This window comes from Urocitellus parryii, chromosome 5, assembly GCF_045843805.1.
Source record: "Urocitellus parryii isolate mUroPar1 chromosome 5, mUroPar1.hap1, whole genome shotgun sequence".
NCBI lineage: Eukaryota > Metazoa > Chordata > Mammalia > Rodentia > Sciuridae > Urocitellus > Urocitellus parryii.
In genome coordinates this window covers 108,022,591-108,049,502 of record NC_135535.1, presented here as the reverse complement: position 1 = coordinate 108,049,502, position 26,912 = coordinate 108,022,591, and the positions used below count along the sequence as shown (strand labels likewise).

At 45.3% G+C, this 26,912-nt stretch overlaps 1 protein-coding gene across 1 annotated transcript in view; it reads right to left on the bottom strand.

The window, feature by feature from the left end:
* Vwf (von Willebrand factor) overlaps positions 1-26,912 on the bottom strand; it is a 151,052-nt gene that overhangs the window by 14,332 nt on the left and 109,808 nt on the right. Inside the window, exons 35-47 of the mRNA XM_026403302.2 lie at positions 25,121-25,341; positions 23,769-23,961; positions 23,040-23,381; positions 21,000-21,199; positions 15,337-15,439; positions 14,832-14,906; positions 13,201-13,305; positions 12,759-12,964; positions 10,246-10,395; positions 5,859-5,969; positions 3,479-3,659; positions 2,631-2,671; positions 2,011-2,127 (exon numbers count right to left, since the gene is read on the bottom strand). Coding sequence (XP_026259087.2) covers positions 2,011-2,127; positions 2,631-2,671; positions 3,479-3,659; positions 5,859-5,969; positions 10,246-10,395; positions 12,759-12,964; positions 13,201-13,305; positions 14,832-14,906; positions 15,337-15,439; positions 21,000-21,199; positions 23,040-23,381; positions 23,769-23,961; positions 25,121-25,341 — 2,045 coding nt within the window. The remainder of the gene's footprint in view (positions 1-2,010; positions 2,128-2,630; positions 2,672-3,478; positions 3,660-5,858; positions 5,970-10,245; positions 10,396-12,758; positions 12,965-13,200; positions 13,306-14,831; positions 14,907-15,336; positions 15,440-20,999; positions 21,200-23,039; positions 23,382-23,768; positions 23,962-25,120; positions 25,342-26,912) is intronic.

The window sequence follows — 26,912 nt, the reverse complement described above, 5'->3', positions numbered from 1 at the left end:
TCAGACGATGCTAAGACTTTAGTCTGACAGAGGCCATTCAAGCAGACCTACCTTGACTTAATTCACAACAGCTCCCAAACCCCTGGTGGTCTCACTGAGGCCCTTCATAGCAGAGGAGCATACTAAGTCCTGTTAAGGATGATGAGCTAGAATGGGGCCGACTGAGTCAGGTTTCAGCAAAGTTTGAGAGATGCATAGAAGGAAGGTTAATCTAGGGGTTCTCAAGAGGGAAGAGGGAGAAACCCTACCTGGAAAGATATCAGAATGTTGCAGGAAAATAGGAAAAATGCACAAATCCAAAAAAGGCCACGAGTTTAGATTTAGAAACCTACACCTAGGCTAGATTGTAAAGGTGGATCTCTCCAAAGGCCCAGGAAGGTACTGTGCCACCTTTTGAACACCAGAGGGCACTGTGAGGAAATTAGCAGGCTCTCCCTCCAGGTAGAGGGCCACAGCCCCCTCTCCTTCAGGATGGCTCTGGTGTGGACCTCTTACTGTCTTGTCGCTGCCTTGATTGTAGTTCAGTGGACAACCAAGGTGAAAGGAAGGCCATGTAATTCCAGACAGCATTATTTCATTCCATATCAAAGCCCAGAATATTCTAGGGGGTTGTTTTAAACACATACAAGTGCTAAGTGCTATGGAGAACACAGATGTAGAACCGTTGTCCCTTGTCTTCATAAGAACCACTATTAAAAGATTAAAAAGGGTTAGAAGTATGACTCCGTAGTAAACTGTAAAGCTGTTCTCTAGCATTCAGGAAGCCCTGAGTTCAATCCCTAAGGGCATGGCATCTGAGGAGGGGGACGGAGAAGGAGGAAGAGGGGAGAGAAAGAGAGGGACTGAAAGTCACCAAAGTGCATCTCTGGGAAACAATTATAATTTAGTCTAAAAAGGAAGCACCCTCATGACCTCCTGGTTCCCACTCTGCGTCTTGTCCTGTCCCCATCCCCTCCAGACATCCCTCTGTGCTTGTGAAGGCCTCCTCCCGGCCCCTCACACAGCCCCACCTGCTGCTTTACACAGGTGAGGGGGAGAAGCCCCACCTCACACTGCCTGAGTTATGACTGTATTCCAGGTATCTAGCTCAGGAAACGCCTCTCACCACTGGATTTCCTAAAACAGCAGAAACCCCAAACACAGAGCCTGAGGCAGAGCTAAGGACTCCTCATGAGTTTCGGTCCTGCCTGCCTACATGGAGCTCATGACATCCCAGCCAGGTGGAACTGAACATCATCATTAAAATGGTTGAGATTGATGGTACCCCCCAACACACAAATATGTACAATCTTATATGTCAATTAAAATTATTTAAAATAAATAAAACTAAGATACAATTAATATCATCAATTTTCATCTACCAAACCAGTAACCATGATACACTAGAAATCACCTTATGCAAGTATTTAGATTAAGCCTAGTCATGACTTGGGAAACAGGCTGAAATATTTTAAACCACTTAAACACCCTATAAGAAAAGGTTAATTGCACTCTTTGAGAGACATCCATTCAAGGAAATGTTCTGAGGAGGCTTATACAAGTGTCTGATAAGAATTTGTTGACTAATTTTGAATGTTTTCAAGGAAGAGTAATGATGTTTCTTCAATGTGTTTTAAAAGATACAGCAGAACTGTAAATACATGTCATAACACTCACAAATGCTGTTTATTTTAAAAACACAGAAACAAAATGTTTAAAACGTATAAGGCTAAATTATAATTATTTCCCAGAGATGCTATTTAGGTGGATAACTTTTAGTCTCTCTCCTCCTCGCCTGTTTTTTTCTTTTGTGGTAGTGCTGGGGACTGAACCCAGGGCCTTGTGCATGCTAGACAAGCACTCTAACACTGAGCCACATCCTCAGTCCTTTTTAGTCTCTTCTTGATGCTTGTCAAAGATTGTCCATAATCAGAAAATAAGGCAAGGTTTATTTAAAGACCCCAGTTAGGTTCCATTTCTCAGATCCCACCATGTCCAGCACTACCCTTGGTCCCCCAGATCCTTCCTTACCACGGGGCAGGGCTCACAGGTGGTCTTCCTGCACTCCAGCTTGAATCCAGAGATGGCCCCCACCTGCGTGGTGCAGTGGCAGGTTGTGCACACGTCCACCATCACACTTTTCCCAGGCTGGAAGCAGAGACAGCAGGGTCAGCTTCCTCAGTATTCCGAGCCCCGCCCCCGTCCACCTCATCCCCTTAAGCCAGGGTCTGCCCATGTGTCCATGGCTTCCTGAGCCATCACGGCATTGCTCCTCCTGTCCTGGTGGCCCACTCCCTTCCTGCCCTCCCACCTTGAGCCTGGAGAAAATAACTGTGAGAACTTTTATGCCAAAAAGGAAGCCAGAGCAGTGGGAGAGGGGACACAGAAATGTGCACGGTGACTTTAGGGTGCTTCTTTGTGGGCACAAGAAATGCCCACCTGCCTGGGGAAAGTGAAAGCATGACAGCAGGACTGGGCCCCAGAAAGTGGGGAGGACAGTCCAGCTCCAGGTGCCTAGAAACCCACAGGCCATACAAAATGCAGCATGGGGTAGTTCTGACAGGTCTCTTTCATTTCCACTTCAGAGTGACTGGGTTGCCCACCCTGAATCCCCTTCCCTGTCCTCTCCAGAGAAGAGGTCAGCAACTTACCCCAATGATGGTGCCATTGAGCATACAGGCCTCCACAGGCTCTGCAGGAGAGAGAAGCACAGAATGTGAGTGCAAACACACCCTCCCAAAACCAGGCACAGGCCTGTTCCCCTCAGGGACTTCCCTGCCACCGGCCAGCCTCCCTCTGCAATCTGCTGGTCCTTCTGCTGGGCCAACTCCCATGCACTGTGGGTCCCACAGCGGCCTCCTTTCCCACATCCTGGAAAGGAAGCAAAGGGCTCCCTGGTTCCTCCCCACCCGGCCTGCAGTGAGAAGAGCCTCATGCATTCTCAAAGGATGGTGCTTGTCTATGTGAATTTATACTTAAGGTAGAGATGGGAAGGTGTTTGAGTTTATGAAAGAGTAAAATTCTACTCTTGGAATTTTCAGTCCCAAGAGAAACTCTCATAGAGAATTCAGAGCAAAGTGATGGCAAGCATTGGGTTTTGTTGCTGATTCCATTTGTTCTGCCAGCTGGGTTAGGGGTGGCCAGTTGAAATACTTTTCCCTCAGTGAAGCAATGCAGCATGATTGAAAAGATGATCTCCAGAATCAGAGGAGCCAGGGGTCAAATCCCAGTTCTACCACTCAATAACACCATGACAACTGTATGCAGTAATGACCAGGAGCCATCATTGGAGCACAGAGCTGAGCACTCAGTGACCTCCAGGAAACTGTTGTTTCTCTCCTTTAATTTACTGTCACCAGTGCATTAAGAACAGATGGGAAGATTTGGGTCCTGCCCATTTCCCTGAGTTGCTAACAAGACAAAGAATTCAGGAGCCAAAAGAGGAAAGAGTTTGAAGGAGGGTCCAGGCCCAGCCCAGGCTCTGGGCAGCATGCCTTACCGCAGCGACAGTTGGGGCAACACTCTGTGGTCTTACAGCTCAGTTGGAAGCCCGTGGGACAGATGGGAACTTCCAGCTGGGGACAGGAAACGTTCCTCTGTTGCACAAAGACCTCCTCCTTCACTCGGACACACTCATTGATGAGGCAGGGGTTCTCAGGCACAGCCCAGTGAGAGCCAACCTGCAGAATACCAGAGGCAGTCAAAATGAGCCAGGCAAGGCTTGGGCCCAAGGTCCCAAAGGCAGTGTACTGTTCACAGGGAGCTGGTTGGGCCCAAAAGGTGAACTCCAGTTCAGGACCCAAGTCGCACCCACAGGGTAAGCCACAGAGGGAATCCATGGGGCTCATCTCAGTGAGTCAAAGTCACCTTAAACAAGATCCTAGAGTCAAGTTTCCCCTGCAGCCACCATCATCACCCACGTGAGTTAAGCCAAGGGACGCTCTCTGCCATCCTCATTATTGGCTCTGAGCTAAGATCAGACACTTAATGGCAAGAAGCAGCAGAAGAGAGGCAGAGAGGAAGTCCAACCATTTCCCAGCCTAGTGCTACTTCCTATTCATGTGGGGAGATGGGGAGATGGCAGGAGGCTGGAGATGCTGGCCCCAGATCCCTACAGCACTGCAATCTGTTCCTGAAGCACCTGGGCCTGCAGATGGGTAGCCTGGCATCAGAGACTGGCTCCATAGCAAAGCCCCAGACCATGGTCCAGAAAAGTCTCCAGGAGATTCTGCCTACAAAAATCCTGAGAATGAGCGTTGTCTGAGTGGGCAGCAACCAGACACATTGCCTCCCTCTGGCCACCTCAGGTCCTGGCCTACTCCCCCCAATCCTTGATCATTTTCTTCTTGTTCCAGATGAGGAGCGGAAGATACCAGATACAGCATTCTCTCCACTTCCTATTCTGACTCACCATGATTAAACCCTCTTACGTCAGGCCTCTGTTGAGCCTTGGCCATGGGCCCCACTAAGAGAACCCTTTCCTGCTCAACCCACTGGTCCCTGACATGCTCCCAGCAGCAAAACTACTGCCACACCCAAGTCTTGTAGGTAAGATGGAGACTCAAGTTGGAGGAGAGACACTCAGGTTACCTTGTGTCTTGCAAACACTGATGTGGGACAGGGCTGTGTGAGCCTTGGGATGGGACATTAAAGACAGGGAAGGGGCAGAATACTGAGCTCCAAAGGGATCAGTGTACAGCCACCACTAGAATGGACCAGCCTCTGATCTGAGCTGGCCTTGCCTCTTGGTAAGAGGAACAAAGCCTGCCTCAGTCCAGGATGGATGGGAGACAGAAAAACTAATAGGGTGGCAAAGGGGGACACACCGAAGGGAAACCCAAATGTAAATTGGACTCTAAGGGGTCAATAGACACCCATCTGAAAAACTCAATGAGTCATTTGGCCCTCTCTGAGGAGGAGAATGGTGATGGGCTTGGGTTGGAGATGGACTTATCTGGGGCAAGACAATTAACCCTTTGCCTTCCTCTCTGTTAAACAAAATATATACAGGAGCCAGAGGGGAAGGCGCATGTGGATCCCTTATATTACCTGTCCCTCAGGCTGCCAGAGCTTAACACTCCCCAGCTATTCCTTCTAATCAGAAGAAAAGATTCGTTGTGTCCTGACATAAGACTAAAATTCCCTAAGAGCAAATCCTCTGTGATTAGGAAAATGGCTCAGTAAGCACCCAAGTTTAAGTGAATACGTGGGGCCCAAGGGAGACAGCTAATCTGCTGTACATTAGAGGCTGGGTTGGGGGACTGGACAGGGGAATGCAAGAGTGGGGAACTGGAGGGTCAACAGCATGGCAAGATACCACACCCAGACCTCCAGAAATAGCAGAGGGACTTTGGAAGCCGAGATATTGTTTGCTCCCCTGAGTTACAAATTTCTCCACCTCCTTAAAACCATCAGGGAGGTTTCAATGGAAATTAGTGAAAAGGCCTGAGGCCTGGGTTGCTGTGGCACCAAACAGTACTTGTAGCCTGTGGAGTTTTGGGAGGGGTGATGGGCCAACAACACATGCAGGATGGTGGAGCCATCCCTAAACCAACCACCCAGGGGATGCACGGCCTTAGATTCACAGGTGACAGGAGAGTACAAGTCCCCTGGGAGTTCATGGAACTCTCACAGAGGGCATTGGGTTCTCAAAAAAAATCCACAAAATGGGAAGTCTGACACATCTTTACCTAGCTTTTAAGTGGTAAGGTAAACCCAGCTGGTACCCAAATAATACCAGCAGCTGGGTTAAACACCCCATGGGGAAAGTGAAAGGCAGAGAGTGAGACGAAACCCAGGTTGACACTGGACCACAGAAAGGACTCCTAGGCTGGTCAGTTGCTGCCCTCCTTCCCACTCTCCCTAGGGTCTAGACCTACGTTCTTCCAGTAAGACTGGGAGTCCCCCCGTGGTGATCCGGTCACCACCTCACAGGCAGATGGCAGGCACCTTCCACAGCACTCGCCTTCATGGAGGACATAGGTGGAGCCCTGGAAAACAGAAAGAGCAGTCACAACAGGCCAGCAGCTAAGACACAGGTGTTCTTACCCTCCGTTCACATGCACTGAGCCCTGGGGTTTGCAGAAACATTTGGACTAGAAACGTTCATCTCTGTTGCCCACTAGCCTCAGGACCATGTGAAGAAGTGGTTAGAAGCATCAACCATTGAACCACTAAGCTGGGTCTTACACCAGCTGAAGAGACTGAGCCTGCCCTTGTCAAGGTTTGCTTTTGAGACCAAGACCTAGTCCAACAGCTAACACAGTCTCTGCTGGGGCCAAATCTAGGGCCCATCATTGACTAGGGAGAATACGTAGGGCTGATCACTTCTACCAGGTGAATGCCCTGATCCCAGCATTTCTTACCACTTGCATGGTTTGAATCCTAAATGTTGAAGGCTTGATCATCAGCCTGTGACCCTACTAGGAGGTGGTAAGACCTTTAGAAGATGTGACCCAGTGGAAGGAAGTTAACTCATTGGAAGTGTGTCCTTGAAGGGGATATCCGGACCCCTTCTCTTCTCTTCTCTTCTCTTCTCTTCTCTTCTCTTCTCTTCTCTTCTCTTCTCTTCTCTTCTCTTCTCTTCTCTTCTCTTCTCTTCTCTTCTCTTCTCTTCTCTTCTCTCTCTCTCTCTCTCTCTCTCTCTCTCTCTCTCTCTCTCTCTCTCTCTCTCTCTCTCCTTCCCAGCTGCCATGAGGTGAGCAGCTTTGTTCCACTATGAACTCTGACATATGTTCTGCCTCATATTAGACCCCAAAGCAAGGAGCCAACTGTGCACAGACTAAATCTCTGAAACTGTAAACCAAAATAAACCTTTCTTCTTTTTAAGTTATTTTCTCAAGTGTTTTGCCACAGCAACAGAAAGCTAATGTACCACTGTGAGGAGATGGGCTTTCCCTGCAAGTTACTTGGCAATTACCTAGAGTTAAGGAGTACAGTAAAGAAACAAAGAAAAAGAGTTCAACTTTCTCCAGAAAACCTAACAGGGAGCCCAGTATCCTGGCAGTGTGTTGGCTCATCTTGCCTCAAGTTCCTCCAAAGCATTAGGAATTTGGATGGAAACCTTCCTCTAAATATCTATGTAACAAACAATAGGCAAGACAATGAACATGAGGAGCCATGGGCAAAGACCCAGGACAAGGCTTCAATTTGGAGCAATGTCCTTTAAGAGAGAAGCAATAACCTTGGCTGTCGGGGGGGGGGGGGGACGTGAAGCCTGCCTGGCTTCCCAAACGCACGCACAAGCAGGGCCAAATCAGAAGAGGTGCACAACATTACCTCCCTCAGGACAGCCCAAGCACTCTAGAGACTTGGCTCAAGCCCACACCACCTCCGTGGGACCTGTTGACATCCCTACCCACATCAGAGCAGTGCGCAGGAAGCTGTCCCCAGTCTTTTTTATCAGCTGAGATTTTAGTCATTTACTGTGCGTTGAAGAGGTACTAGGTACCTCAAATTAGGATGATACACCACACAACCTACCATATGAACATATGAACATATGAAATGCCATAAAAGAAATAGACTCCAGGGAACCCAGGAGAGAGTAAGCAATACTCAGAGGGATCTGATGTTGTTCCTATGAGCCTTGCTGTAGGAGTGATCTGAGGTGTGCACCCTGTTTGTCTTCTGCTGCATCCCACCGGGGGCAAGCACACTGTCAATGTCACAAATGATTCCCAGACCAAATACCTTGAACCCAAAGACCTCATCCATGTCTCACACTAAGATGCAGCTGACCATGCCACCAAAATTCCCATCTTTCCAAGATTCCCCTCCACACCACCAGCAACGCCATTTACTTGCTGTACAACCAGAGCTCATCCTATATTTTCACCATTTTCTTTTCCCTTACTTTCCAATGAGTATATCATGAGTATATTATCAATGTCCTATCAGACTACACATCTCAGACCCTTCCCCTTACTCTCTTCTGTCAAATCACGCTAGGTGAATGTATGAATATACCACAATGCATTCCAATTTTATACGTTATAATTATCATGCATTGATAAAAAAATAAATAAATAGGAGAAATGCCATTAGAATAGAGACAGGGAATTGGGGAGGAGAAAGGAAGAAATGAAAGGGGATAGTACTGGGGATTGAAATGCAGAAAACTATGTTATATGCACTAAAATTTTTAGACCATTTTTTTAAATAATGGAGCTAAGTTGATATAATATCCACCCAACCTGAAGATATACATCGCCAGAAGATACATTCCTAATTAATGAGGCAGCACGATCCTTGAAGCATGGTTGCCATAACTGATATGGAAGTTGGAAACATGGAGCTTGGGTCCCTTGTCCCTGCTGAGGCCATCTGAGGAGCACAGTCTGAAGACCTCTTCCCTCTCCATGGACCACACTGACCCTTGCAAACTGGAGTTGCCAGTGGCACCAGCCTAACAGAACAAGCCCCAGGCTCCAGTTCCTACTGGCATCAGAGGAGCTGAGGAGCAGTAGCCAACTCCATTCCCTATGCTATTTCTTTGTTTCTTCTCTCTGATAAATGGGAAAAATAGCCTTCCCTCTTTTTTCCTCCTGAGATACATCATGAGGATGAATAAAATATAATCATGTGCCAGAAAATGACATTTCAGTCAACAACAGCCTGGGTAATGACTGTGATCCCATAAAATTATAATGGACTCTCATCGCCTAGAGCTATCTGAGGCCAAGAGTTCCAGACTCTTTCCTCTTCCGCTCATTTCCCTGACCTCTGTACCCATCTTCTTTTTGAGTTGCCTCCAGCACCACAGCAGACCACAGTGGACATCCAGGTTCATACCACATATAACACTCGACTGGACCAGAGTGGGAACTGGACAGAGCAACCCATCCATGGGCTGAATGGAGCCCATTGAATCTCTTTCTAAAAAGTTATTCCATGGAACCTGGACTGAGTAAGTCAGGTTGGACAGGGATGAGCCCTGGGTCTAAAAACCATGTGGAGTTGGAACTAGATTCCATAACTTATACACAAATGAAATTTATAAGAAAGTACAATTTCTTCATAGAGGAAGCTGGTCTGCAGTGAGGAGCAGAAGCAGATGGATGGAGAGAAAAGACAGGGATTCATGGGACCCCTGGACAGAAATGTCATGACCATTTGTCTCACCTTTTATTTCTAGGAGATTCCTCTGTGTCTCTTCCACAAACCGTCTTTTTATTTTGGTTAGCTCAAGTGGGTTCTAGACTTTGCAATCAAAATTCCCTACTAAAACCAAATGTACTGGGTAAAAAATTTTATAAAAATGACCTCTAAACACACTCTCTTTGTTTGACAGCAAGATATTGCCATCACTTCCCATGGCCTATGGAAGGAGATGGAGACCAAGGAGTTTCCATAATTTAGTGTTCCCAAAAGTCACACCTGGATTCCACAGTACCGTCATCTCTCAAAGATGCCTCACAGTTCCACTCAACCTCAGTATCAGCAATGCAGGGAGAATGGCAGGTGACCTGACTGGCTCTCCCATTTCTGAATTCACTCCTAGACCCTCCCTTCTATCACCAAGCAGCATCAAGAGTATGGCCTTCACTGCTGTTAGCATTTACAAAAGCATCCACAAGATGTGTGTGCTTGCCTGCCCTGGAACCTCTTCCTTTAACATGACTAGTGATAAAAAGAAAGCAACAACAGCAATAGGCCAACAAGCAGAGTTTGACCCACGATTCTCCATGAAGACTGTTGCTCCCTTCCTCTAAGGTCTGATGAGTCTTCAAGGTGCAAAACTAGGGGATCTTAGAGGTAGGCCACCACAAATTGAATTGGGGAACACTGATCATGTTTCCTGTACCTCAAATTAAAAACACAGTCCCAAAACCCACCATCCTATTTAGAAATGCTGTGGTGCCTTGAAACTTGAACAATCATAGAAAATTCAGAACATATGTCTGCTCTGGGGATAAGCTAAGGTGGCGACTGAAAGTGGAAGAGAGAGAGAAAAATCAGGTCCTCTTCTCTGGGCATTTAATCTCTTCTACATCTGCTCAAACCAATTCTGCCAGTCCTCTGCGCCTAAGACCACACAGCAGGCATGGCCGTTAGCCAAGGATCAAATCATGGAAGGATGACATAGCAATTTTTCTCTCATGCTTCCTTCTTCTAACTCAGACCTATTCTCCTCCTCCTTCTTGCACTTTCTGGCTTTGAACCAGAGGTTACCACAGGGCCTTTCTTGCCCCCTTCTGGGATCCCCTCTCCTACTTTCCTCATCCAGTGGTCCCATGCAGTACGCAGTCTTTGTGCCCCACTCACCGGCAGACAACTGTCTTCACAGGGCTTCTGAGAGCACTGGGCCACGCGCAGCCCCATCACAGCATCTTCCATGTCCGTGCAGGTGCACACGTCACAGCCCTCCTCCCAGAACTGGCCCACAGGGTAGATGGTGCCTCGGTGGACGCACACCTGCAGACACGAGGTTTCTGTGAGTGAACTCTTTGGATGCATTTAAGCAAGCGGTCAGTAACCATCTACTGTGTGGAAGCTGATCTAGGTGCTGAGGAAACAGCAAGAAATAAAGCTAGTCTGGTCTCTATGTGGAGAGGTGCTTCAGAGATTTTGTGTTCTTCCCTTCCCCGCCCACCAGCCTTAGAAAAGCCATCCCCAGCCCATCCTTGAGGGTGGTCCCTTGTAAGTCCTTCATGGTCCACAGGATTGAATATAACAACTGGCTGCCTTGGCCCATTTTCATTACTGAACATTGAACTTCTTCTTAGGTCACAAAAAAGCTATACCCAAGTTCTCAGACCCAGGAATGTCCTTGGACTTGAAACCCACCTGCATCTGTCCCCTTAGGAACAGACTGAAGTAAAAGAAGGTGGGGAGGTGCTATGAGTGTGTGAACCTCCCGCTCCCCACACAGTGACAGGAACATAAGAAGGAAAGATTTTGGAACACAATACGGGCTATGTTTGAGAGAATGGATCTTATCTGGAAGAATCATAGGTTGTAGAAGAGACGAGAGACGAAATTACAAAGACTGGATGAAATTGGGACATTTAAAGCCAGGAATGTATGCTCAGGTGTAGTTTGTTGGAATGAGGTATTAAAGAAGCTGTTTGATCCAGAGACAAGTTTTGAAATTTTGATATTAATCACAAGTATACCCTCCAAAACTATGCAGAACAGTCTCCACCCTCATTTACTGATCCTATACCTACTCAGTCTTCTAGCTTCTGTATAATGCACCTGTTCACAGAGATACCTTGTTCTTCTATTAAAACGTCTCTTAGAAAATGATCACCATTTGACCCAGAATCTTACCTCTAGGCTATCTCCAAGATACCTTAGCTCAAGCATTTACCCTCATCCCCTTACCTAAAGTAATTCTATTTCAGGGTAACCAAAAGTAGATGGGGGAATGTTCTATTGGAAGAATTCAAGCCAATAAATACATAATAATGAGTCAGGTAGATAAAAGTCACAAGTTTTCAAGCCCTCATGATATACTGATTCTTGAGCAACACCGATGACTCTTACTATCGGAAGGAATGGAGGTGGGATAAACTTCCTGATGCAGAAATAGACTGATATTACCTGAACCCAGTCTTATCATTAACAGTGGGCCAACTGGACATTATGTACCTCACGGTATGATGCCATAAGAGGTACACAGCATCATCTATGAGGCATTTTTGCCCCACCAAAATCAAATGTGCATGAAAATAATACCCTGGGTCTAATTTTTAGTTTAGTAGAAATAAAGCTAATGGAAGAACATAGTAAAGAACACCATGAGGAAGCTGTCAGCCAAATTGAGAGTGCATGACATCTTCTAGGACAAATGACCTGGCTTCTCCAGTGAATTAAAGGCATTAAAAATGGGACTGGGGTTGCTATAGGTTAAAAAGACACAGGAAAGACCAATAGAAGAGCAAGGAGGAGGGGGCGAGAAGAGGAGCACCAGAAAAGACCCATGAGGAGCAGCAACGGCTGCCTCCTAAACTTGCACCTGCGTCCCTAGAAGATGTGTGCTGGGAGACCTCAAGCTTGAAGAGTATCCCAAGAGGAGCAGAGATCTAGAGCATTCCAGGCAAATGAGTTTTTGGTGTAGTCCTAAGGAGCTCCAGGGAGCTACTCTTTGTCACTCACCCTCAATCCAGCAGCTGTGACTGTGCTCGGATCTGCCCACTGAAGGCTCATTCCAAGTCCCACTCCCCAACACTTGCTTTCCCTTCCCACTCTCCACCCTCATCCCCACCCCCCAATTCAGTCTTTCCCAGCAGCTAATCTTAGTTGATCCTTCAAGACTGCTATTTATATTTAGTATCTGAACCAGCCACTGACCCTTTATTTTCCAGTTGAGAGACTGTTATCATATACACTAATGAGATCGTAAGTGGGGACCATATCTTATATTGCTCGCACAGCACCTGACACAGTACCACTTCTGTCAGAACATAGTCATTGATCAGCAAATATTGGCTGGGCAATGGACAGAGGGAGGGATAGATGAATTGACAGCATGAGCACATAAATAAACTACTAACTGATCTCTAAATGATACATGCAATCATATTTTTCCTTAGCTAACCTACAAACAAGCTTTTTAGAGGTAAAAAACCATGATTGATTGTAACCACCTAGCCATGAAGAAGACACAGTAGATTCACTGTAAATAGAGTTAACTGAATTTAGGCGAGATGGAATTCTGATTCCACCCACCAACCTATGTGGTATTTGGTTTGAGCAGGAAGGGAGGGGTTGAGTAGATGCAAATCATCACTGAGGAGTAAGCATTATCCCTGCCAAAGGTGAGCTGTCCCTACCTTGTCAGGAAGGCAGGTGGTTGTGGTGCAGCCACAGTCATTGGTGGTGGCCGAGGCCAGGTACCCTGGTGGGCAGCTCACAGTGGAGTTGACACAATTGCAGACACACTCATATTCATCACAGCACTGGGTCTTCCGAAGGGCAGGTGTCCGGTGTGGGGGGCAGGCAGGTGGGGACTCTCTTGTGCACTCCTCCTTTCTGCAGACTGAAGGGCACACAGGGTGACACCCTCAGTCCTGCCACACGGAGGACTGCACTCCGCCACAGTTCATACATATTCAGCTCTAACACGGTGTCCCGGGCAACTCCAGACCCAGGATACTAAGTCAGACATTCACATGCACCCAGCTCAGGGCTGCAGGATATTCAGTTATACCCAAAAGCAGTGAGTCTACAGAGAAATAGCAACATGAATACAAAGGAGAAAAGTGGAGGGCTCACCACAGGTAAAGTTGGGTCTGCACTCGCCGGGGTTGGTCAGCGTTGGCTGGAGCCCTCCTTCACAGGGAGGCACCGGGGGCAGGTCACAGCTCACCAGGTCACACACTGAGGGCCAGGAAAGAGAGTTTCACACAGAGCTCAGAAGGGTGGTCCTTTTGTTACTGTGAAGGGGAGTCTATGTTCCTATTCATGCAGACTCCTACAATTTTAAGCAGATGGTGATAATCAATAAAGATAGATAAGATAGAAATGGTGACAGAGAGCTGGGCACCGTGGCACATGCCTGTAATCCCAGCACTCCAGAGGCTGAGACAGGAGGATTGGGAGTTCAAAACCAGCCTCAGCTAAAACAAGGCACTAAGCAACTGTCTCTAAATAAAATATAAAATAGGACTGGGGATGTGGCTCAGTATCCCCCCCCCCAAAAAAAAGAAAACAAATGATGATAAAGAGAGAAAGAGATGGGAGTGATGGATTAGATAGAGAGATGGGGAGAGAGATTTACATAGGTACATAGACAGGCACAGAGATAGCCCTATAGTAAGCTCTTACTGACTGTTCTTTTCATCTGCTAGTACTTAAAGATCTTAGCCCAGTCTTAATTCTCTAGACTCAGTTTCCTCTTCTGTAATATGGAAACTTTATTGGATTAGTCTTAGGATGTCATGAAATAATAAAAGTCAAGTTCCTGCATATTGTAGGTATTTAATAATGTCAATAAATGAGGAGCTTGAGCTAAATAGCCCCTCCAGTTTTCTCTACTCCTAACATCCTAAGATCATATTTTTTTAAAAAAATTATTCTCAAGTCAGAGCTCCCTCCTGCATAAGAAGTCTCATTATTCTGATAAATTTTACCAACATAAATTTCTCGGATTACTGGATTCTTTTCTAAACTTTCTTTCTCCTTGGACTATTTGCTCTCCCTTAAAGATTCACATCACTGCAAATTTTATAAGCCTGTGTGTTATGTCCTCCTCTATATAGTTCATAAGCACATTATGAGGCACAAGAAGACTAGAGCTTTCCTGTCGTGTGAACCTTCGTTCCATCCACTCTGAGTTCATTGAGTTACACCTTCATTGGTTCCACCATGGGCTTCATAGTTTGCAAGCCTATCATGCAACCCTCCATCAGCTTGCTGAAGTCAAGGTGCCTGGGGATCTGGCCTTCTCTACATCTAGTGTCCTTAAAATCTTATTGAAAAGGACAATGGGATACTGCAGTATGCCTTTTCTTCAGGAAATCTCTCTTGCCCCACCCTGCAGTAACCACCCCACCCTTTGATTAATGCTCTTAAATATTGCATATAATACTGTACTATGGGGGCTGGGGATGCAGCTCAGTTCTACAGTAGTTGTCCAACATGAGCAAGGCCCTGGGCTCAATCCCCAGTGGTACTCCCCAGCCCCAACCCACCCCAACCCCCCCACGTACACATACTGTACTATAGAATTTTTCTAGGATGAAAATCTGGTATTTCAAAGGTGTTAATTTTTGAAAATCCAGTTAGGCCTTACCCATGTACCTTCTCACACCCTGTGCCTGACAGCATATCCAAGCTTTGGGCACTCGGGACATCATTCACCTGGGGTTTGGGGACAATAGGAACATGCAAGGTGGGACACATACCACACTCATACTCTGGGCAGCACTGGTCTGCATTCTGATGGAGACGGGCCACTTCACAAGAACCACATGTGGGAGCTGGAGGATGAGAACAGTCACAAAAGTCAGAGAAATAAATAATGGCCCAGTCTAGAGAAGGGTTTCAAATGTTCCCATTCACAGAAAACCAGCACAGGCCCTGCACAGGAGTCCCACATAGATTCAGGACATGGCACCAGGACAAGATGAGTATCTGCAGTATGTCCTGTTGACACCCTCAAAAGTTATGCTCCAGGGTCTGATGCCAAGGTGGGGAATAGGACGGTGGGATTAGATCTTGGAGTATCTACTCCAGGTAAAAAACGGGACCCAAGACCAACAGTGGGGAATGCGGGTTGGTCAAGAAAATCAAGTCCATGCACCATGTTTGGATATGGTCTGCCATGTCCATGTCTGAGATGGGATGGATGGAGGTGCCCCAAAGACCTCTTCTTCCCCCAGGAGCACCTTGCAGAGAGAACTCACTGACCTTTGGTAGTGGGGCAGGGCTGCGACATGCACTTGATCTTGCGCTCACTGAGGCAGGTGCAGATCTGACAGGGCTGATTGTCTGGAACCCAGCTCTCTAGGAACTAAGGAGAAAATGAGATTTAGAGAAAGCACAGGACACTTCAGAGTGCAAAGCCCTGGACTTTATGGACGTCAGTTCACCTCACCTCTGGCCCACTTTCCTATCACAAGGGACCTTTCCTGACCTATCTCTCTGTCAGAGCCACACAATGAACAAGTTGAAAGGAGGCTGTGAGGTTCCGAGAGGCAAGATGCTAGAGAAACTTAGGGGTCGTGAGAAAGACCCTTACCACACCGCTTTGCAAAGTCAGGGAGAAAGAACCAACTATAGATTTTTAGAAAACTCCAGAACTTTCCCTAAAGCTTTCTCTGATAGTAGTGCTGAAACCCAGCAAAGCAAGAAAATGAAAGCCCTATGTCACACTGCTAGGCATTTCCCAAGCTGAAGGGGAAGCTGGGATGTAGCTTGGGGAGGAAATCCATTTATGTCTGGAATCAACTTGAGACAAGGGGGTAGAAAGAGCTGAGGAGAGGAACAGGCTCTTCAAACCCTCATCCTGTTGATGCCAGAACTGAGCAGATCTGGGCACAGATCTCTGAGTCTTCAGATGAGGGTCTGCCCAAAGCAAGAGGCGAGTTCCTCACAGTCGCACGCAGCCCTACAGCATAAGGAACCTGAACTCCAGCACGGGCTTCCTTCCTCCATGGAAGACGAGGGTGCTCCGCCGGCCCCCAGGACTGCCGTGAGGAGTGGTCGCTGTGATTAGTTCAGGGCCTGGTGCAGAGCGACGAGCTCCACAAATAGGGATGCGGAGGTAGGACTTGGCCTGTCTCTGTACTCAGATACCAGATTAAATAGAAACTTGAAATCAAATTCAAGCTAAATTGCCCCTGAAAAAACACATTCTTACTCAGTAAGCTCAAAAACCTCTAAAACATCCCCAGGTTGAGAAAGCCCCGCTCACTCTTTCTGCTTCCATAGTCAGCTGGAAAGAAGGAAGATCAGAGACCTCCAGGGGAGCACCCTTCCCCCAGGTGCTCCCTCCTCCTTCAGGGTGAGACCCTCAGAGCCTGCCCTGGTCACTTGTCACTCAAACCCTAACAGCTAACATTTCAAGGGCATCTGCTGTGTGCCACTGTTTCAAGGGCTTTATCTAAATCACTCACGTCATCCCTACATTTTTTTAATTTGTTCTAATTAGATACACAGGAAAGCATAATGCATTTTGACACACATGGAGCACAACTTCTCATTCCTCTGGCTGCACACGATGCAGAGTCACACCGGTCGTGCAATCACATATGGATATAGGGTAATAATGTCTGTCTCATTCCACTGTCTTCTCATCCCCACACTTCCACTTTTTGAATGATACAGCTAAAGCACTCGCTCAGGATTACAGAGTACAAGCAACAAAGCTACAATTCAAACCCAGAATTCATGTTTTTAACCACTGTGTTCTGTACCTCAAATAGTGACTAACATTAAATATATTCAAGATATTTCTCTAAGGGTTTTACATCCATTACTTTATCTTCCTTATAATAACCCTATGGGATAAGTTACTATCATTATCTTGCATAAAATGATGGAATTGAGATACTGAGAAATTAAGTAACTTAACCAGGTCACATAGAACCCAGCATTCAGTCTCTAGATGCAACAGATTTAGCTGCTGTACCATAACTACCTCTCATCCAGAGCCACAGCATCTACCCTGGGAAGGTTTGGACACACTTGTCTGGGATCAGTCCCAAAAACTAATAACAGAGTTGAGGAAATAAAGGTCATCCATGAAAAGTTGAATGAGAGAAATAATTAGTGATATGTGCATGCTGTGGAACACTATTTAGCAATGAAAAATAACCATCTAATAAGACACACAACCTGTAGGAATCTCAAAAACATTATGCCAAATGAAGAAAGTCAGGCACACTGCCTGATTCTACATATATAAAATTCCAAAAACTGTAAATGAATCTATAGTGACAGAAAGCAGACCAGCAACAAAAAAAATAATAATAAAAATTAAAAAGAAAGCAGACAGACTAATGATTGTCTAGAGTTAGGGGATGGATTTAGAAGAAGACAAAAGGAAACTTTGAGGCTAATGGAAATTCATCACCTTGATTATGATGATGGTTTTATGGATGAACACATGGGTCAAAATCCTTCAAATTGTACATTTTAAATACGCACATTATATCTCAATAAAGCCATTTTCAAAAATGAAAAACACATAAGCATAAAGAAAATTTTCATGAGGGATGGGTGGGTCAAAGATGTGTCACAAAGACATGCTTATGAAGCCTGGGAAGGACCTGGCAAAGAAGAAGAGGAAAGAAATTGCAGGTGGGAACTGAAAGAGGAAGAGGAAAGAAATTGCAGAAGGATAAAGAGGAAGGAATGTCCTTGTGGACAAGCAGGGCTGGGCCTGGGGTGGCCTGGGCACAGCATGGTGTTCATCATCCTTCTCCAGGGTTTTTGGTCTTCCCAGGAGGTTTGAAGAAAACCTACCAAAGTCAGGACACAGAATCAATGGCCCCCAACAAAGCTAAGGATGAGTAAGCCTGCTGGAGGCCGCTCTACTAGCCTGGCCAGGCTACACAGCAAACTTGCCAGCAGAGGGCACTCCTGCACAGGCCCATGCCAAAGGTTGTCATCTGCCAGGTGGCAGGCAGAGGCATGACTACCATCTGAACAGACCAGGTGGAGGAGCCAGCTGCAGGTCAAAGTAAATAGAGATGCCACAAGATGCCTCCCTGGAGTATGGTCGAGAAAAACCAAAGTGTTCAAAACTCAAAGCCAGAGAAGGGACACACACAAGTCATCCACCACCCACCACCATGGTGCCTGAGAATTTGAATGAATGCAAATGAATGAGCCCTATCGCAGGACAGCAGAGACTGAGGAAGAGGTAAGGAGGTTCCTAGCCATGGGATTCTCGGATGCAGTTCTCCCTTGACACAGGGCCTGCCAGCATGGTGTCCCACCACCAGCTCCACAGAGAGGGACATCCTGTGTGTGGCTTCTAGTCCCTTCTGTGCCCGCTACAAAAGCTTGTGTCTTTGGAGCACATTTTGTAAAATAAACAAGAGCTATGGAAACTGATAAATATTTTACCCTTCCAAAGTAACTATCATAGATTTATACCATGGTTTATTTCCCCAAAGGAAGATTTTTCTGAGCTTTTCATTTTTTTCAGTTAAAAAAAAAAATTCCCTTAATGGAAATGTTCTTCATATTAGAATTTTAGTCTTTCTCTGCTTTGAAAGTAGAAGCTGAAAATGCAGGTGGTTGGACAAGATATGTGTTTTCACCCATTTAAGCTATATTTTCTGAACAACTAAAACTGGCTGTGTTCTCTGCAAAGCTTTTGATTAATTTTATGTTACTTGATTTTTAAAATATATTTATAAGGTTGCTTCTATGTCCAAAAGATTGCGCTATTTGGATGGATTCCTTACACAACTCCAATGCTTATTCTAATGTGTTGTACTGAACGTGAGGAGAGGAGAAATAGAGTGAGAGGAGTGGAGAAGGGGAGGGGGGCTGGAGATGCAAGACAGGAGGATAAAATTCACAAGCTCCCTACTTTCAGGGCCTAAAGACACCTGACATTCACGGAGCCAGAAACACTTAGCAAATGAGTTTACTTCTCATCACAGAATACCAAGGACAAGGGCAGGGACCAGTTCTGGCTCCTTCTGAGAGGAAGCACTGGGCGCCTACCAGAAAAACCAATCAGGAATTACCACTAAGTGCTAGCACCATCTGTAAATGCTACACATCATTTGAGCCCTATGGGAGTCCAAGAGCTGTGCAAATCAAGGAGAGAGACGTAAGGTTTTGTCAATTCACTTGGGGAATATTATGTCCAGCCAATTGCTTAGTTTGGCAAATTAAAAGATGGCGGTAAAATATGACTAGGCTTCTCTCCTGGCTCTTCTGTTCCACATTGAGAACAAATGGGGTCCACTGTAATGAAGTCCAACAACTCAACTATAACAGATGAGATCCATTCGTAGTACCCTAATAAGTAGGACCCATTCAAGCATTACCCTAATTGATCTCAGTACAACTGATGCCCATGCTATACAACTGTACTGAGATCAGTGGCTGGGCTGGAACACTACGGGATGACCTTCTGCTGTAAGTGAGAGACCTAGCCTTATAACTTCATGCCATGTGAGCCTCAGCTTTTCCATCTGTTCAATAGGACATGCAATAAGGATCCTACAGAGCTTTGGGAAGAATCAAATAAAATAATCCATTTCCTGACTCACAATGTCAGGGACAGAACAGTGTAGTGATTGTCATTACTGTTTTCAACATTTCCTATGGGTGGTTGACGAACTTTACCACAAAAGTTCTCCTAGTTGTGACTAAACACAGAGATAAGTCACCCAACCTGGTCCTCTCAGTAATGTTAAAAGTTCTTCTTAGTGATTATGGAAATATTAGATCATGAGTGCAGACAGGATCATAGAACACATTCTCCTTTCCTAGATGCCAAGTGGGTTCTACCTCTATCTTGCTTGGTAGTATCTCTGTCAAGGGTGAGGACCAGACCACTGCCCATATTCACATAGGCACAGACACACATAAGCCTCGGATCCTCTAAATACACATGGTATCAGCTTGGAAGAGATATGCTGTCATTTCAGACCAAGAAGGGGGAGTCTGCTAACTCTGCCAACTGTTCTTTCCAAGTGTTCTAATTAACTCCTGCAGAGCTAATAAATAAATAAATAAAAACTGATGACTCAATAGCTCCAAGCTAATCAGTCCAAAAAAAAGATGTACTAAAATGGCAATTCCATATGATAGAAAGAACAAGATCTTTGAGGTCAGATGGAACTTCAAAATCTGAGTCCAACTTCCATTTCCGTCACTTACAAACTGTGCATGTGGGCAAGCTACTAAGCTCTTTAAGACTTCTTCATAGGGCTTCATGATTCTTCATAGGGCTTCTGTGAGTATTTATAAGTAATAGAGGATATCCTGATATATTCTATGGAATTCTAGTCTACAGGAATGTTACACACACACACTCACACACAAACTGCATGGTTGAATAAGTTGAAGAAACAAAAATCCTCTTAAATATTTGCAATATACATTAGCACCACAAAAGTGCTGAAGAATCCTGCAATAAAGAAATGTGAAAACTATGTTTAGCTAAGTATTTTTTCAACTCATTTGGCCACAAGTAACTGTTAATACCTTGCAAAAAAAAAAAAACCACCTTTGAAAACCACTGAGAAAATTCATACATGGTGGGTTAGCATAATCAAGGTATATGATATAATCTGAATAACGTCAGGCATCACCATATAAAATATTCGTTTTCTTTTCCCTCCTGAGTTCCTATATCATTCTATGTACATGAATATGATCATAAAATAATAGTAATAATGTAGGAATAACACTTTGGTGTCTGATTGCCCAGCTAATACATGACAGGCCCGGAATTTCAACCAAGATCTATCTGAATCCAAAGCCATTATGTAATACTGCCTCCCTATCCCTCCATGATCCCCTTAGGAGTTGACCTCCTGCAGAAGTTGGCAGGAGCCTGGGAAGCCATCCCACAGCAGGTGAAAGGCCAAGGCTACTACCTGGTGCTGGGCTCCATCCTCCCCAACACACTGAGTGCAGGCCTCCGCAGGGACACAGCTGCCTTCCAGCAGGACTTGCTGTGGGGGACAGAAGCAGCCTTCCGAGGGATGGTCCCCACAGGAGCTCGTATTGCCATCACAGTGCCGGAGGCAGCCATGCTCACAGTGGTTGTACACGAAGGACTGTGGGCATGACATGGCTGCAGACAGAGAAGGAAGTCACTCTCCATGGCACACACCAGAGGAAAACACAGATGCAGCTGATTCAAGGTGTGCAATCATCTGACAAACTTGCTACAGCAGAGATGACGACTTTTCACCCATGTTCATTCTCTCCATCTTCCATAGAAATGGAACTTTCAGCTGTATACACAACCACCACGAATGAAGAGCTCATTTCCCAACATCCTTTGCAGCTAAGTGTGGTAATACGATTAAATTCTGGCCAATGAGCTGTAAGAGGAATGTAGTATCCTGTGGCAGCCTCCAAAAATCATTTTTAAAAGACAGCTGTGTGTGCATGCCCTTTGTTCCTTTTCTCTCCTTCCCCATGGAACACGCAAATGATAACTAGAGCTGCATCTTAAACCAGGCAGAAAAAGATCACCCTCAGGTGAGCCCCAGAATCACTTGATATCACCTTCCTCTGATCATCCATACGACAGAGAATTTGATTTCTCTGCTACTTGCAGCCAAATTGAATCCTAACTAACTAAGTGAACCCATGCATCCCTTAGCAAGCTTTGTGGCTTTTTCTTTGGAATGCAGATGTATGTGACGCTTTAAAATTCTCTTAAAATTTTAAAAAAAAAGAATCCACAGCAATGAAGAGTGGCCTTGGGAGAGAGGCTACAAGATGATTCACTGTGTTTCTCACCCTGTTGGCAACTACCTCACACACCCAGATAGAGAGGATTTCCAAAGATTTTCAAAGAGTTGGAGCACAATGAATAGCCAGGATATGCACAGAGAAATTAGCAGACAAAAAAGGTGCTTCCATGGTGTGACTCTCCATTGTGTATAACCAGAGATATGAGAAACCATGCTATATATATGTAATATGAATTGAAATGCATTCTGCTCTCATATATAACAAATTAGAATAATTTTTTTTTAAAAAAAAAGGTGCTTCCAGTAACTTAGATACTAGAACATGCTCCTTGACTTCAGGCAGATTAAGAGGAGGAAGTGTCATCCACATGGATTAAAAAAAAAAAATCAGAACTCAAAGGAACCTAGGGGCAATCTTGCCCAACTCTCTCTCAGTTTCTGTGCAGAAACTGAAGTCCAGAAAGACTAAGAAAACAGCCAATCACCAGTGAACTGAGACTAGGATGCCCAAGTCCTCCAGCCCCAGTTACAACTGCTGACAGCTTTAGAATAATGAACTCCAGCATGCTTAATTCCAGTTAAAAAAAAAAAAAAAGAAAGAAAGTCAGCCATTATATTTGATACAGATTGAGGGTGTTTAAATTCAGTGTTCTTTTCACTCCAACACCTCTTGAGGGTAGGATTCATATCTAATTCATTTGGTATCCCCCACATTTTAAATGATAAATAAATGCCACATTCAAGTAGGAAAGCTGACCTCGAGGGGAAGACAGTTACACAAGCAATCCTGGGGTGTTTGAAACTGAGCATCTTCTTAATAACCGAATGGCAAAATTCCATTCACACTTCAAAATCCAGCTCAGGCAAAGCCTCCTCTGTGAGCTTTGGCTATGGCTCGGTGAAACTTCAAATTCATTGTGACTGGTCATATAGTTCTGCTGAGGTGTAGTGTCTAATACACTGAATTCACATTTGTTTGAATTACAGAAATACTAATAGAAAGGATCATCTTTGATTTATACAGAATCCTACATTCAAAGTACTTACATATCTATCATCTTACCTGATTCTTTTTTTGAATCCTAAGGAATAGGAAATATAGGGATTTTGATCTTCATGAGGCAGAAAAGAATCTGAGGCCCAGAGAGGTGGAGAGAGGCCACAGTGAGTTGCCCTCCAGGACTTGTAGGAGCACATAAGGGGACTCACCACAGAACTCAGGTGTCCTCCAATCCACACAGACCCCATGGGTCCGACAGAGGTGGGCATAAGAGGCAATCACCTCACACACTCGCTCCCGGTGGCAACCGTCCTGCTGGCAGATGGCATAGAACGTGGCTGGGGCAAGGACCTTGTGGCACTCAGCAAACTGGGCTGAGAGGAGGACCTGGCAGTGGGAGCTGTCAGAGACAGGACACTGCTCCTCGGGAACCAACGGGCACGTCTGCCCTGGCTGCTGCACTGTCCATTCCTGGACGAGCCTTTTCCAGTCTGTGGTGACTGTGCCGTCCCTCAGCATGAAGTCGTTGGCCCCATTCTCATCACAGATCCCTAGAGAAAACGGAACGAGTTAGCAGTCATACAGGCCGCCACGCTAATGCTGGAGACCTGGCCATTCTCCACCCCACCAGCATCTGAACATTGTGATGGGGTACTGGCCACTAGACCCAGAAACCCTCCATCCAAGAACCCTGAAAGTACAATGCATAAGATTTATAAATGTAGGGGGGAAGCCCGGGTTCAGTGGCTTGTGCCCATAATCCCAGCTGCTCAGGAGGCTGAGTCAGGATGGCAAATTCAAGGCCAACCTGGCAAATTAGCAAGATCCTGTCTCAAGGAATAAAAGGGGCTGGAATTCAACCCCTAGTACAAAAAAATAAAAAAATAAAAAAATAAACTTCAGAGAGAGAGAGAGAAATGTGGAGAAAATGTCCTTACCACAGAGGCCATACATCTTTGAAGCAAACACCTTGGGGCTCAGCTGCAGTTGAAACTCGTTGTTTTGTGGAGTGAATGTGATAATGTGGCCAAGACGGTGGAATCTGACCTCATACATGATGGCACCATAGATGCTCACCTCCATGTTCCCACCCATGTAAGGGGCAGGGACCAGTCTCCCATTCACGGCCACCTGCCCCAGGAAGGAAAAGGTCATCAGTAGTCCCAGCAACAAGGAATCCTAGAACTTGAGTCCCGGCTTCCTACTGAAGTCACTGAGATGTCCTACACATTCATCACTCAACAGCAGCGTTGACCTCGAGCCCTGATATTTGTCAACAGCTTTTCTAACACGCAGGCGCTTTGCAGAGCTGGCTGGGGAGCAGACAGCTCTAGTACTGTACAGACAGCCACACACCTGGAGCTTGAAAGACCAGGGTGAAAGGGAACCTTGAGTCTGTGACCCCTTCAGGACAGGCTAGAAAAGTTGCTATTTTTCCAGTTCATCAGGGCCCTGTCCCCAGGATTATCTAACAGAAGTATTTCGGGTCCTCTTTGCATGCACGTGGGTCCCTAGAAGCTCTTTTCTTTGGAGGCACCACCATATCAAACATATTAAAATGTGCTCACACCCTGTGATGAATATGATTTTTGCTGTGAAAAAAAAATTGGAAGGGTTTTTATCACTTTGATTTTAAAATTTTTTGGCTATGAGTTCTCATTTAATATATGATGAGCTATGATTTCTCAGCAATTATTGTTCATGTTCAGAAATTCTTGCAAAGTGAGAAAAATCTAGCCTACGAGTTATTTTCATGCAATGAAATATTTATGATTTTCAAGTGAACAAGTAAAGAAGTTGGCATAAAGTCACCTTTTGTAAACATTTAATCAAACATTTATTTATACCAGTTTGACAGTTTTCAAATTTTGGAGCATTATAGTTTGTTTAGGCCCTAAATATTTCCAAAGGCCCTGATTTAGGCCCTAAATATTTCCCTTTGGAAAGCTCACAAGCCTTAGACACTGGGCTCATGATGCCTAGTGGGTAAACAGTCCTTGTGCCAACCCCAATTCTCTATCAGTGCCAGAAACTGGCACTAAATTCATAATTTAATGCTATCTAAAATTGATTTGCTCTTCCAATTCCGGGCCCAGAAAAATATGAAATCAGGCCAAGAAAAGGGAAATGGCAAGGAGGCCCTCGGAAGAAGGTGGTGCTCTGCTAGTCTGGCAGAAGGTTGAGTCCCAACCAGCAGCACCAGCTAAAGCCAGCTGCCACCAGCTCCATGTGGCTCCCCTGAAGTTCTGTTGCAGCCTTGCCCTGGGGCCCCACAGAAAGCACCTCTCACCTCCATGTCACTGTGGAGCTCAACCGAGAGGCCATCATGCTTCACCTCAATGGATTTCATGCAGGTCTGCCTCTCACCAGGGCTGCAGGCACCATTGTGGAGAATCACCTCCAGGTCCTGCTCCTTGTTTTGAAACAGGACATAGGAACAGCTGCCAGTCAACTTGAAATTCTGCCCATCAAAGGTCACAATGTGCCGAGTGGAACTGCCCATGCACACACCTGGATGGGGAGAGCAGAAGATGGATGAGACACTATTCAAATCCCCATACCTGCAACACTCTCTGTGTCAACAGGCTGCACACAAAGACAGTTTCACAGGCCATATGAGGTCCTATCGACTGATTTCCTTCTTTTTACAGATTAGGAACCTGACTGAGGTAGAAAGGATTAGGTAACACTTGCCATTAAATATTTTCCTGGAGAAGGATTAGAAGGATAAATATTGCATAAAAATATGATAGATTATAGAACCATGCTTCCAAAATATGTAAATGTACAATGTGAATGATCTACTCTAAAGGGATGCCTTGGCCTAGGAAACAAAGCTCAGTTCCAGGGCTGTTATGACTTGTTGAAATCACAAGGAGCTAAGCAAGTTATGAACTCATGATCTCATTGTAAAGAAAATTCACCTAAAGACACATGTGTCCTTCCTGCTGCCAAGTGACTAATGGTATAAGTCATGGCCATGTTGACTTATTGCACAAGAGAAGTATTTCCAGAGCCAAAAACAAGGTTGGGTTTCAGAGCTCCATCATTTGACCCTCATTCATTCACATAATTAGCAAATTCTCAAGGTTCCTATTAAAACACCAATTTGTGAATACTAATCATTTTACATCTACATAAGATGTTTCAGTGAAAATTCCCACTTTAAAGGTACCACTGCCATTAATGACGTGAAAGCTAATCTTAAACCTAAATGAGGTTGAAGATGAGTTTTCCTGACAAATCACGACTTCTTCTACCGTGGTGGGTGAATAAAAGCTCAAGAACTGAGGGGCAGACTCAATGGAACAGTGAGACCACACTAATGCCCTTCCCTCATAGCCAGTCCTGGGGCACGTCCACCTGCCTGGGTGACTGTCAGGGAAGCACAGTCACTGACAATGACAGGTCTGGATGGACCATTTCTTGGAGCTGAACAGCCTCCATAAAAGTTCTTACATTCAAAATCTCCTCATTTTTTCAGCATGTAATCACTTCCAACTACAAGACTGAATGCTACTAGCCTTCTGGGTCCATGCTAAAAGTATCCCTTTTATGATTTGAAGAAGTGTCCCCAAAGACCCTCATGTTGGAGGCTTGGTTCCCAGGTCCCAGTGCTAATAGAAGGTGGTAGAACCTTTAAGGGGTGGGGCCTAGTGGAAGGAAGTCAGGTCACTGGAAGTGTGCCCTCCAATAGGATATTAGAACCCTGGCCCCTTCCTCTCTCTTTTTGCTTCCCAGCTTCCATAAGGTGAGTAGCCTCTTCTGCCAGGTGTTCCTGCCATGTTGTGCTGACTTACTGTAGGCCAAAAAGCAACAGGGCCAACTGACCGTGGACTTAAATCTCTAAAATTAGAGTCTAAATGAAGTTTTCCTCTTTTTAAATTGAGTACCTCAGGTATTTTGTCACAGAAATGGAAATCTGACTAACACAATTCCCAATACTTAAGCTGTTGATATCATCAAGTCAAAGAGTCAGCCCAAACTGTCATAGAATAGAATGTATTTCAAAGCAAAGAAATTATTTTAGCTTACACTTGGCAAGCTAATAATAAAGACTCATTCCACGTGACTATGGAATG